Below are 14296 nucleotides of genomic sequence, written 5' to 3' on the forward strand. Positions count from 1 at the left end.
ATTACACGACGGTAGAAAAAAAAACTCAGTAACTGTTAATCCCTCTGAGAGCTTGTTATCTGTCTGCGATAAAATCTGACAAAGTAAACAAACACTGATAACAGGAGTCTAATCTCCGAGTTAAATACAGGCACAAAAGAGTAAGTATCACATTAATTCAAAGGGGGATATCGCGACTAGAACCAGAAGAAGAAACGTAAAAAAAAAGTTAGAATCAGACAAAGCTGACAACCACAATATTTTGATGCCTCACCCTGTGTTTGGTGTAACAGGCGAGTCAAAAGACAGAGACTCTAGACGAGGTCCATCCGTAGGTAGAGTCCTGACAAAGTCGATGTAGCGCTGGCCAGGTTCGTACAACTTGGCATTTTCACATAAGCTCTGATGATTGACAGGCAGGCAGACAACCTGGCCTTGTTGGAGCTGGAACCAGTTGACAGTCACCTAGGAACGGAAAAAAAAGGAAACAAACATTATTATTGTTTTTATTATTGTTATTATCCTGCTCCAACACATTTCAGACACTGTCGTTAAAATGCGGTTGGAACAACAAGTGCCTCGGTCTGTTTGGAATGTTTCTTCTGAACTTACAGCTTTGAGAGTGAGGTCACACTGTGAAACCATCTCTCGGATCTGAGTGACGATCACACTCTTGGTTTTAGCCAGATCCACTCTCTTCTCTCCGACATCAATCAAACAAGCTTTGCAGTGCTCCCTGGCCTCCTCCGCCTGCCAACAGAGGGTAGATCAGTGATTACAATTTGCAACGCTCTGATCTGATTCAATGTTGACTGAGCATGTAAAGTCAAAGGGTCTAAAGTTGGTGAAGCAACGCGCATGGGGTCATTTCATTTTCACACAGACCATGGCTCCTTTAAATGCTTGCAAACAAACAATTGTTATACATTTTTCTTTAACATTTCACTTACAGAAGCAAACAAAGAGCGTATAACACCTAAAAGAGGCTGGTAATAGTACGCCGTTTGAGCAATAAAACATTCAAAAAGCAATGACATGTACCACGTTTGCACATCATTTGTGTTGAGCCATCAGCCTATCATCTGAGGAGGTGCTGTACCTTCTGCAGGGCCTCCTCCTCCAGCCTGCGCCTCTTCTCTAACTGTTTCGCTGCCGCCGCTCCGCCTCCGACCTGCTCCTCCTCCAGCCGGCTGGTGGAAATCTTGGCCTTCTCATATTCCTCCTGCCGCTGGACCTGCAGCAGCCGGGCCTTTCTCAACGCATTGTCCGCCTCATGCTGGAGATGTATACATGTCAAGTTAATACAAACGAATGCAAACATAAGCCCTTACATACAGCACAACTGCAATGCTGACATCCAGGCTACTAATCACTAAATAATGACCAATAATGACCACCTTAATTCAGTCTGCAGTGATAAACAAATTGAGCTTTAAAACCAAAACAAAATTATACAGATTAAAAGGTTTTAACAATTTTTAGTATATGTAATGTCAAATAATATAGACTTGTAACAGGCAGTAACTAATAACATTGAAACTACTTTGATGTTAAAAAAGTAGGTCATTTGCATACAATGGTACTGTTATTTGTCAGATCAATGCTGCTTTTTCCATTATAGGTGGAACACAATGATTGTCCTGGCATGCTGCGTGACTACATAGCAAAACGAAGCATTTCTACGAATGAAAATTACTCCTCTACATTCTCATGTGGAGGAGACAGTGACAGACGTGTGCTTTTGTCTCTTCAGGGTGCCACTTTAATGGCTGCCAACTCACCATCTTCTTTTGCTCCCTCTGCCACTGATCCTTGACCTCTTTCCGTAGTTTGTCCAGCTCGTTCTTTCTGGACATGAGAGGCTGGAAAGAATCACACAATCCACCCAACAGGCAGACACACACACACAGTTAGTACTTTATTTCCCATTTCAGAAATGCAGTAGTGGGTTTCACGTGGATTACCTGCATGAATTTGTTGCTCTGCAGCACAGCTGCAGTTTGAAGTACCAGCTGGCTGTACTCCATGTCGTTTTTAAAGGCGGTCGTGTAGATCTCACGAAATGGCATGAATTCCTTAAACAAAGAAGGAAAAAGTTGTAACGCTTGTTCTCAAAGGCTAAAACATGGCAGCAAATTAACACCAGAAACAACATCTCACCTGCTGACTTGCAAGCGTCTTGGCAGATTCAGCCATCTTGGCGTAACTCTTTGCACATTCGATATCTAAAAATAGACCACACCAACCTTTACATATAATGGCTCACTACAAACAGCATATTCAGAGCAAGCTACTGCACAGCAAATGGTAATTGTTTTGTGTGTGTGACTATTTGTATTGCGCTGAACACATTTATTCGATTAACCGTCTTTGTAAATGATATAACTGAATGGAAAAAGTATTTTCTGATAACGTCAGTCCTTGAGTGATCAAAGAAATCCATGGCATGTCTCAGTAAATAAAGCAGTAACAAGTGTGGATGTGTTAAATAAACAAGGTGTCAGTTTACTTGTTAATAAATGTACTGCACGGCGCAAGTGCTCTCTGTCTCTTTGTTGACTGACTGAGTGAGTGACGAAGTATAATTAAGCAGTGTACCCTTGAGACTGTATAAGACTCCCATAGTTTCAAGTTCAGTTCAGGTGAGTGATTAAAAGAGAAAAAAAAATGGTCTAAACCTTACTAATACACACATTCGTGTCCGAGCTAAAAAGAAAAGACAAAGACACGATTTGCACAATAATTCTTTTCATTCTCCCTGTGCTGCCTGGAGTTACTGGAAGTTTAAGTTGAAATGAAAGATTTTGCACAATAAAAATTGATAAATAACTAAGATGACATTATGAAATTAATTTAATTTTAAAAATATAGACACAGATATGTCCAATAGGATTTTCCATGCAGCATTCAAGTAGATGATTGTACAAACTACAATTAGTACAACTTTAAGTCCAAGTTGCAGGTCTAATTCCATAGTGTGTCACATGATTTATTTTCAAACAGTGCTGATAATGAAATGTGTTCTGCTAATGGATTCACTACTTGCATGTTTGATCAGTACTGTGCAGAGTTTCACGTTCAAACAGGTGCAAAGGTTTCTCTGTCCTCACCGTAAACCCACGTTTAACAGGTGGACACAGAAGCAGCATTGTGTCACGTAACTAATTTGATGTGAATTATTTGACATATTCATGGTTTAGTGACAGAACAGCGCTGTGAGTTGCTTTACAACGTAACTGCACATTTGCTTGTTAAATACCCTAAATATACATAACATGTACAGGAGAACATCTCATAAAGATATCCTCACATAGCCACACACACACAATTATGCAATTAAGTGCTTAAGTTAAGTACATGATCTACAATGCTAACACATGACAACGGACTTTTGTACTTTAGTATGATAAGTGTTACTTTGCCTGTATATCAGATATAGTCTTGTATTTACGCCTCCACTTGAGCCCTAACTCACCCACGTTGAGGCGCTTTTCCACCCATGCCAGCAGCTCTTTGGTGTACTTGGACCAGGACTTGGCGTAGAGCAGCGCCGAATCCACCCCGCTGTCCCGCTGCTGCAGTGTGTTGTCCACGTCTTCGACCCGGACCGGTGGACACGGCCCTTTGACAACCAAGGGAGAAAGAAAAAGATGAGCATGCAAATGCTGGGCAATGACCAGACCCCAACTAACATGCATCTCACCACTGATAATTGGGGTTGTTGATGAACGTGCTGTATGTGCTTAACTAATAACATCTGTGAGTCGGTGAGAAAAGCCAAGACTGACCTTGCCGGAGTACGATATGAGCTAATACCACTTGAAGGTAAGTAATGCTTACAGAAGGACTACTGGATGTATTGGAGTATAATCATAACTTGAAAGTTAGTAGTATCCCCAGATAACCCCACAGGCACTGCTCCTAGTACAGCAGAGGCAGTGACACGGCAAAAACAAAGCTATAACCCACAATGATGAAGCAGAAACTGTAGCACGCAGCTCAGCTCAATACTGCCTTTTTCTCCCCAACAAATTAGAAGGATTAGTTACCCCACACACTAGCACAGAGCAACGCCAGAGTGCAGTAGCTGTGTGTCACAGAAATCTGTCTTACCTGGCGGATCATCTTTCTCGGGACCGGATCCTCCAGATTCCACCGAGAGGTTCTCAAAAGACTGAAAAAAAAAAAAAACGAACAGATGAAAACAAAAATGTACCCAATGGGGCGGATAAATTTCCTACTCAAAGCACAATACGTTTTTGAAAACATTCTTTAAAAAGCAGCTTATCAGAAACTTGACTTCCTCCTCAGAGCACTTACAAAACTGACTGCAGGAAAACAACAATACCTAGAAATAGTTCATCATTTGCAGAGATCATTTCAGGACCATGCGTCTCACTTAACCCTGGACCCTTGAATGCTGCTGGTTAATTTTTTGTATGTTTTGCATGTCAATTCAGGGGCAGTAGGTCACATCCTGACATTAACAGGAAGGTGGAAAAAAAATGAAGATAAAGGTAAAGGGAGGCTTTTGGTTTGAACATCAACTTCAGAAAAAGAGCAGGTTGAGGTACTGGGATGATTGATTGCCACGGATGCAACAGCAGAATATAAATACTGAAGTTTCCTTACCCTGCTTCTTTTAGTCAGGGGGAGCCCCAACACTGATCCATTCTCTACATCTCCCATAAGGAAGTCAGAAACTCTGAAGGAAAATAGAAACATAAACCAATAAAACAGGTGCCAGAGAGGATTGTTTGAATCATAAACTCTAATCATCACTGTGTTTTTGTACAGACCAAGAGTTACTAAAGGGATACAAGACCCTTTAGTCTATATGGACATGCAAAGTCCATATAGACTTCAAAAATACAAGATACAGTTCCGAATGTGCAACTCCCTTGTATCAGAAAACTCAAAATTCCAACTTGCAGTTAATAATGAAAGACTTCTGCGTAAAAAAAAAACACCACCCCAACTTTTAAGTTGACTAGTGCAGTACCCCTTCAGTGTCTGCCTGTTTTTAACAATATCTCATTTCTGACTGCACACACTGGTTCACTTAGTAAATCACCTGCCAAGTTTGAAGCAGGAGTCAGACAGAGTTCCTATAGCTCTGGAGGCATTTACCACATTTATTGACAAAATTAAATTTGATTATTTAGATGAGTTTCCAATTAACTATGAGCAGGGAGCACAGTTGCTCTTCAAAAAATTTAGAATAACGACAAATAAATGGACAATCAAATTACAGAATTACAGTGATGACATACTTACACATTGCCAAAGGTGAATGCCAATGTGTCGATAGCGGTGTAGATCTCTCTGAAAAGCTCCTGTTTGTTCTCCTCGTTCACCTCCTTAAAGTTCACCCCTGTCAAAGTGTGATGAAGCGGGATAGAGTCAAACTTTGAGAGCAAACTAAGACCCGGCGCACTAAAAACATCCTGTGATTGAGGCACAAATCCCATGGCATGATTCATCATCCTGTGCATGACGTCAAGTGTCGAGTCAATGAAAGTCTCTTCTGAGTCACGCTTTATTCCTTAAATCACAATGGCGATCTAAGGAACTGCTCACTTCATATCTCAAAATTGCAGGCATTTTAAAAATGAAAAGTCCCTCAGAGGCATCCAAAAACAATCACATACATTAAATCACAAAAGATAAGCCAAGACTGTAAGTGCGTATGTTTGGCTGTAATCTGGAAAAGCAGTAGTTTCCTGCTGTAGGTCTAAACACGGTGATGACTGAGGACAGAGGACAGAGTGGGGGGAAAACACCACTGTAAATACAGCTGTAATCAGACTTCACAGTAAACTTCCTGTCATGATGGAGCAGAGAGAAAATAAAGAGAGAAACATTCCGAAAATGAGAGCAAACACAGTGCAATAAAATCAGTGATGTCACTGTACCACTTCTGCGATTTCCTCTGTCTTTTGTCGTTATTTAAAACAAACAAAAAAGTCCAAAAACAACCATTGAAGGACAAACTTCCAGCTAGGAAGAGTTCTTGAAGGGTTTTTCAAATCTGAAATGAAGAGTGGCTCAAACCGTCTTCACTTCCAGTCGTACACACCAGGCTTTTCAAAACGACTAATACAAAAACAAAAAAAATCTGAGAGAACACACTCACCAGCACCAGGCAAATACAAATGTGCTTTGTTGGTAGATGAAGCACTTTGTTTAAGAAGGACATTATACGAAACGCCAAACTCACAAATACCCACCTCAAGACAAGCGTTTATTCCTCTTTTGTGTCATGAAACGTAATTACCACTCTTCTGTCCAAACATCTTGCAAACACCATCAAAAATGTATTTCTCTTCTGTGACAATCAAAGGATCGCGGCAAAAAGTGTATCTATCCAGAAAAAGGAAAAACTGACAAAGAAATGAATCGGTTTCAAAGATCCTTCTGTGACCCAAGCACACAGGAAGTGTTTAGGCGTTATCAGAAGGGTTCCAAAAAATATATTTTAAGGGTTCAAAGTCCATGGGGCCCTCTTAGCCTCTCATCAACCCCAGATCAGCTACTGTAGCCACCACCATTTAAAGCGCGCAATTCTCTTGTGCTGTTACATCTCCTCTCCTGTCCAAACCCCTACCCCCAACAGGACATCCTGAGGCTTGCTGGAATACAATGCCAGTACTTGCTCAGGCCCCAACCAGTGGTCCAAACATGGAAGTTACATCATCGGGGAAAAATGGTATTGTTTCACTGGAAAAGCACAAATACTCGCGATACACTTGTCAGCTGTAAAGCACTACGAGCCCAGGTCTATGAGGGACTTTTATTCCAACGAAGAGTAAAATGAAGCGATACGTGACTGTTACTGAAGCATCACAGGATGTAGAAAGCACAAACAACTATTTGATGTTGTGTTAACACTATGTTAAAGCATGTTTGAACAGAAACACAGAATGCAAATTATACTACAAAAGTGTCCTCTCATCCTTGCACACTGTACATTTTTTTAAATCTATTTCCTGTAAAAGAAAAAGTCAGAAAAAAATAACTTGGTCACATGATGTTAATAATGTGTGACATCCAAAACTGATAACACTGTGTTGATGTGTGGGGGTCGAGATGTGACCAATTCTGGCCACCTAGTGGCATAGAGGCAATACAGCATGCGTCCTTGTACATAATTCTACAAGAAAAACTTATCAGGGCCACAGTAAAGGCTAAACCTGACACATGTGACACATGAGGTATCACAAACAGTGTAGTTTTAGAGCATTCACTAGATTTATATATATATAACAATATATATTATTATTTTCAATGTTTATTCTTTCACTAACCAATAAGGCATTTATGCTATTGACTATTAACTCAGACTGTGCTCATTTCCCTATGTCACCGACTGTTCCTTATTGCATAAAAGCTTTTCAAAAAGCTATGCAGCTCCTCAGTAGTTCTCTTTGCGATGCAAATTCGAGACGAGTTATACTCCGGGGATTCTTGTGCGGTGGCCAAGTTAAGAATTGACCTGCATGCCAGATCATAATCTCAGTGAATGAGAGATTGTAAAAGGATTCCTCAGTGTAGTCCCCACTGGACTGGCAGACAAAGCACAAAGGACACCCGCTTCTCTCTGCCTCTTAAATCAGGTATAATAGGACTCCCACATTTTATTTTCTGTATGGGATCCAAAACACATAATGCAAAAAAGCATCAGAAACTTCAAAAAAAAAAGCTGAATCACTTTGAGGCTATACATTCCTTGGAAAGCTCTTTTGAAGACTTGGGGAAAGTGTGAGAGCGAGGGCACAGTTACGGTGACTGTCCAGGGAAGAAAACTGTCAAGGGAGAGGGGGGGGAGGTTAGATAAGCAGAGACAGAAAACAGACCAAAGGAAGAGTGGAGGAGTAGCTGGTATGTTTTGCAGGAAAGCTGTGAGTTATGCGTGTTTGCGCATAAGGGAGAGCAGCTCACCTTTGACAGTGGTGATGACGGTTCCAGCTGTACTGAGGATGTCCACCGAGTTGAGGCTCTGGTGTTTGCTGATTATGGCCTTCAAGACTCGCAGCAGCTCCCCAAGTCGCTCATGCACGGCATGATGGAGGCAGTCCTGGTGCTCTGGAATGTAAATATAGATCTTGTTGATGCCACATACGTATACTCAGACATAAAACCATCATGATTTAAGTTACGTTCTGGTAATTTAAGCAATTCTATATATTAAAAAGCCGTTTTCCCTGTGTGTGCGTGGGTTTTCGACATATCCAGGTTATATTCGTCTGCTGAGCTTGGCACCAGCAGCCCTGCGGCCCTCATGTGGAGGTTAAAGCGGTAGATTATGGATGGATATATTAAAATGCTGGTAGCTGTAAAGGTAATACTCATAATTAAAATAAAGTTTTTAACCAAGGGTATAATAGAATAGACTTAAACACTAAATAAATCATTAACTCAAAAGTGTAATTCAAAGAACAGATTTTAGAGATTCAGATTCAGCTCATCATGTCACGCTGGGAATATGGAAGTAATGTATTGTCAACCCTTGTGAAAACATACTCAAACATTATGTAAGCAAAGCTTAACGGCAAGGTCAACAGTGTCTGCAGTGTTTCCAGCTGGATGCCATTACATGCGCTTTGTTTTAAAACATGTCACCATCAAGCTTCAGGAGTGCTACTACATGATCCATTAGCCTCGTTAACCTTTAACCAATATGACGATAAGAGATCAGCGTTGTTCCTGTGTTGCTCTGTCACAATGATGGCAAATCAATGCACAACTAAGCAACTAAACATTGTAGAACATGCTACACAGACGCTGAAAAAAAGCCCATCAAGGCACAACTTTGATCAGACAACTTGTGTTTTAATTGCCTCCACACTATAAAACCTGAGAAGATGAAACATACAGTAGATCCCAGCTTTTTAAAACAATCTCCCTTCTTTAAATGAATGATGCAACCTCACTGGCAACAGGATTACTACATGACATTCCGGCTTTGTTTGAAATGGTGACCGTGGCAGCCATGTCAGGGTACAGCCATCCATTCACAGCAGCTCTAGTCAACACTGTAGTTGCATCTTACTCATAACTTGTTCTTATATTTTCTGTAATTAACCTTCAACTAATTAGTTAACCAAAGAGGATATGGGATGTGGTTCTGCGTAGTAGATACAATTTTACAGTCAATCATCGCATTTTCAAAAGGACAAAATGCACCATGCAGAAAATGAACCTCTAAAAATAATTTGCTTTTAGACAGGCTGAGGCATGAAATAAATGGGCACATGGCCTAAGTCAAAGGCGTTTTCACTACTTAATGATAGCCGTTTGATGCATGATGGGTAATTAAGACTTGCAGACGTAATTGCAATTATGACTAAATGTTCCAGGCCATAGACTGTAATCACAACAGACAGGTTGTTCTCATTCTGTGATTTAAATGTTACACATGTTGTGACATCAATAAAAAAAATACATTCAAATTAAACTTTTTTTCTTTTGTTCAGATCTTCATTTTAGTAAAGTGATAAAAAAAAAAAAACACAATTCACACAAACATGCACACACACAAACAAGCATTAATAGAGGCAGTCACAGCCACATTTTGTGCTGACCATCACCGTTGGATTACCTCTTCATGGAAAAGGGGATCAGAAAGACTTTAGCTGTCTCCCATGTTTTCCTTTATTCATCAGCCCTCTTTTTGGAGTAGGACAAATAGTGCCGCCAGAGGGACTGATAATGCTGGGTCTGTGACAATGCTAGCTGAGGCCCGACACAGAGGATCATGCAACTGACCGGCATGTGACAAGTTCACACTGACCAACGGGTCAAAACATCAATAGATGGTCAAAGAGGAGGCATAAAGTGTGAGAAAGGGACTCAATATTAAGACTACTGTCCCCAACTGTCAAAAATAGCTGTAATGGTCTGTAATGTATGTGTTGTATGTTTCAAGACTGTTTATCACTTTATGAAAGACACACAGGAGCGCAATCGTGCTAAAGACCAAACAAGCTGCTGTTTTACTGACAACTTCGCATCAATAATGGGTCACTTTACACAAACCAAAAGACCTCGAGTGATTAGGTAAAGTGCAATATCTACAGGAAATAACCCAACGAGGAGGTCAAGAGATAATCAACAAGCACTTAACACAAGCAAATCAACTCCGCAAACAGACTGAAGACACAACAGAAATGATTATATAATGATTAAGCTTACAGGACAACACAAAGCACTAAAACCAAATGAACTTATTTGACCTTGATGGGAACCGGTTTAGTGATTTTGCTCAAGCAGCTCTAGCTCCTAATCATCATTGTAATGATTCTGTGGCCAATGTTGCACAGTGGTTTTCTGAGCACAGCTCTCTGCATTCTGACAACAAAATGGGGACATGGCATTAGGAATACTCTCGAACCAGATTTGATCTGATTCAAGAGCATCAAATTCAAAGAATATGATTGGGATGAAGAAGGGATGTCATTTTCTTCGAAGCTGTATCTTGCTTGCTACTTCATGCAGACAACTACATCCATGACACTGCTGCTTAATATTTTTCTCCTGTCTAATAAATGTATTAACATTTATTACGTTTTGCTAAAGTTTCAAATAACAACTGTAGTAACTGTGTTTTATTCTTATCTTGCTTTCAGAGATTATGTTCTAATGTAGACAAGAGATACTAAGTGGCATATTTAAATACATTTTATTATAAGCAGTGCACATGTTTAACAGAAGGGGATAGGGCAAGATTGAGGCAGATGATCCACTATAGCGACCCCTAAAGGGAGAAGCTGAAAGAAGACGAAGGAGAAAATATGAATTGCGTGCGTAAAATAAAGCAATAAATGAACATCAGACCAGCACAATTTCCAGACCATTCTACCACGACATGAATTACTCATTGCCAACATCTCCACAGGACCTGGAAAGTCCTATCCTTCTCCATAGCAACCGTCTACATCCATCTTCATCAGATGTCATGTGCGGCTCTTTCCAGTACAGAGAACATGTTGGCGTTTTGATGATGAAAGCCTCGCTTCCTTTTGTATCAGCTGCCCAAGTACCCGCAAGGGAGGAAAAGGAACCAGGGTGTGCTACGGGCACAGCCACACACCAGACTATTTTTAATTCTATGAAAACAATTTACATGGGTGTGGAAAGACAGCCATTACCTTTGATGGTTGCCTGAATTACTTTTTGTTTTGCAAAACAGACAGAAAGTATTTTATGCGATGTGTATGCTTTTACTGTTCACAGAGTACAGTCTTCCAAAGACGCTCACCACAATGATTTTTATAAGGGTCAACGTTTTCAAGGAGTTGTTTCACCCCTTAAGCTTTTAATCGGTTCTGGTGAGTTAAGATCCCATTTATGGGCATTATGTGTTGAAAGACAAAATGCATACAATAGCCTAAATCATCCCCACACAGGCTGTACGCCCCCATTCACTGACCAAGTAACAGAATCCCACGTCCTGGATACATCCAGCCTTCACATGCTAGAGGTTTATTAAGGACAAGCCCAAACCTTGAATGCCCATGACTAGAGGCAGAGGGTCCTACTTTGCAAAGCTCCATAGGCCTCACACTTCAATGGTGGCTGTGTGCCCTATTGGACCGTCCCAAATGGAGGCTAATTAGCAAGACATTATGATTGCGTCCACCGGCCCAGCAGGACACAGGATAATGTACAGAGACTGATTATTTAACCCCTCAACTGCCTTTCAGGGCAAGAGACAAAGGGAGGAAGAATTGTTCCCACCAGGGAAAGGTGGTTGAGGGAACATCCAAATAGAGCATTTTGTTTAAATTTTATCATTTTTAAGGCAGTAGAGTTTGGTGTGGACTCTCCCGTGTAAAAAAATGCAATGATAGAGATTTTGGGGGTATCTGAAAACGTACAAAACATGTAAGTTGCTTATAACAGAGGGATCCTCTCCGTTATAATTGAGGACTTGTTTGACTGCCGGGAACTCACCGTTGTCCCTGGGGCCACTAGCAAATAGAGGGACTGGTCGCCTCATGGGCCTGCCACATGAGGCATTTATGGAACAATAAATCACAGCGGCAGCTTTTCACTTTTCTCGGGAAAGGATTGGAGTGTGTGTGTGTGCGTCTTTGTCCATGTGAGATAGCAAGAGGTGGGAGAATAGTAAGGAGTGACAGGGGAGGAGGAAGGGGGTTGTGTGTGATTTGGGGGAGTACTCTCCCTTGGGATTTGTCCCAAATTTACCCCTGCACCCCACATCCCTGCGTTAGCGCAGGGTACGAGAGAGAGAGAGAGACATTCCTGGGTATAATAAGCCCTGGTGAATGAAGGCTACAGGGGGATCAGACTCTGATCCTGATGAGAAGGAGGCCGCAGATCAGGAGCTGCTCAGAGGCTGCCAGCAACACATTGCCAGGTTTTTACTTCATTAGCGTCATGGAAACCCAACATTCCAGCCTCTTGTTTGGGAGCGGGGATGGGAGTTGAAGGGGTGAGGGGTGGAGGGGGATCCATAATGAAAACATTGTCAGATCATTCACCAGTGAGATGACACATCAATACCAAAGCATTCTGGCGCTGCTCTTGAGCAGAGACTCCCCTAACATCAGCATGTCACAGACCTACAAACAAGGCTAGTGAACATCACATTACGACACTTGTAGAGACTACTAACCAAAGGAAAGCTATGATAATCTGTGATTTATGTTTAAGGTCTTTGCATTTGCTTTTAAAACCTTTTTTTTTTGTTTACTAGGTCAACATTGAGTTGCACAGACATAAAAAAAAACAACAAGGTATTTGTGAGACAAACAAGCTCAGATGGTTTCAATGTTTTTCGTGCCAAGGCTTACAAGAATAAAAAAAAATTGTTCCTAATGTGCAACATAAATGAAATGACTAATTTTCCATATTTAACTGAACCATCTGAGGCTCAAAACTTCCACATATGCCTGACACAATATGACTTGGCAACATTCCTTTTGTGACCGACCCTAGCTATGCTCAGTCATGCATTGCAAATCATGGGAGCAATGTATTATATATGCTTCAAAAAATTTGAGAGAATGGAGGGGTGCTTATTGCCACAAGGCAAGTGTGAATCACTAAACATGTCACAACTGGGTCTGCAGAGGTCCGATCAAATTGAAGCAGCCCGCCACAGTGGAGGCTAAATAGGATGTTGGACAGGGTAACCATGACTAATGTCAATCAAAATCTCTCCATGTGTCCTTTTGAGTCAGGTCACAGCTGGACATTCCAACTACTCAGACAAAAAGGTAAGCGACCAGGGCTTTGCAGTTGTTTCAAAGAAAATGTATATTCGTCAAAAGCAAGTAAGGCTAGGTTTCAAGGGGTTCCTTTGAGACTTCAGAAGACGAGCGACTAAATCTGGGTCTAATGATCAATCACCCGTGCGACTCATAACCCTTGTTTTGTTCAAATGAAGTCTTCTTCAATTGGCCAAGGTGAAATGCCACATTCTTTCACATTTTTGTCTCGCTAGTATGAGATGAAAATTTAAACTATTTGCTCTATAATAAGAGGGTCATGCAAAATGGGCCCACTTAACCTTTAACACTTGGGCAGGGTCATGGTGCAATGGGTGGCCCCCACACATCCCTTGATATCTCCCTTCTCAACATACTTCCTGCGGTCAGTGGCCCTGGTCCACCTCTGTCGACAGACCACCGGTGGTCCACGCCATGGATTAGCAGATTACATGCAGCTGGTAAAAGGCAGGGGAACTTTGCCTTCCAAGACTCCTGTGCTCATACCGAGGCATTCCCTGTTGATTCACCTTTGAAGCTCTTTTTCCCATGACTGCACACACAAAGACCTGCCATTTTAAAAAAAAGCCCTGGGCAAGACACACAGCACCTTCCACCTAGGTGGGGGGCTTTTATGTTCCCACTCTGCAGGCTATGGCCGTTGTCAGGCTTGTTAGCCGTTAGCTCAGGAAACCAAAAGCCAATGAAAAATGATGCTTGATGAAGGCTTAAAAGAATAAAGGTCTGATATAAGTCTGCCTCATACAGAGGATTTTATTCATAATCACATATTCCAAACTTTAATCATAACTTATTTCATGCTATCTCATGTTTTAATAAAAAAGTTTTAAGAAGTTCAATTACTCTTAAATCCTTGGTTAAAACTTCTCAACAGTCTATCCAGACAGGTTTATTGTTTGATATTTCTCTCTGTAATCATTTGCATATAAATCAAATACTCAGTGTGGAATTAAGAATTTTTACCCCCTCTTGGTTTCTCACAGTGAGGGAAGACAGACATCTCCAGATATCCACAGAGACCACCACCACCATCTCTGCAGCCACAGCCTGCTGTTGACGCA

At 41.2% G+C, this 14296-nt stretch overlaps 1 protein-coding gene across 1 annotated transcript in view; it reads right to left on the reverse strand.

The window, feature by feature from the left end:
• The window catches only part of arhgap29a (Rho GTPase activating protein 29a), a 30901-nt gene that overhangs the window by 8393 nt on the left and 8212 nt on the right, over window positions 1–14296 (reverse strand). The window contains exons 3-13 of the mRNA XM_083901704.1: window positions 7921–8064; window positions 5257–5353; window positions 4612–4684; window positions 4093–4153; window positions 3455–3601; window positions 2140–2204; window positions 1944–2054; window positions 1761–1841; window positions 1079–1255; window positions 592–729; window positions 254–444 (exon numbers count right to left, since the gene is read on the reverse strand). Of these exons, the coding sequence (XP_083757830.1) occupies window positions 254–444; window positions 592–729; window positions 1079–1255; window positions 1761–1841; window positions 1944–2054; window positions 2140–2204; window positions 3455–3601; window positions 4093–4153; window positions 4612–4684; window positions 5257–5353; window positions 7921–8064 (1285 nt within the window). The remainder of the gene's footprint in view (window positions 1–253; window positions 445–591; window positions 730–1078; window positions 1256–1760; window positions 1842–1943; window positions 2055–2139; window positions 2205–3454; window positions 3602–4092; window positions 4154–4611; window positions 4685–5256; window positions 5354–7920; window positions 8065–14296) is intronic.

This window comes from Microchirus variegatus, assembly GCF_963457635.1.
Source record: "Microchirus variegatus genome assembly, chromosome: 15".
In the NCBI taxonomy this organism is placed as follows: Eukaryota; Metazoa; Chordata; class Actinopteri; order Pleuronectiformes; family Soleidae; genus Microchirus; species Microchirus variegatus.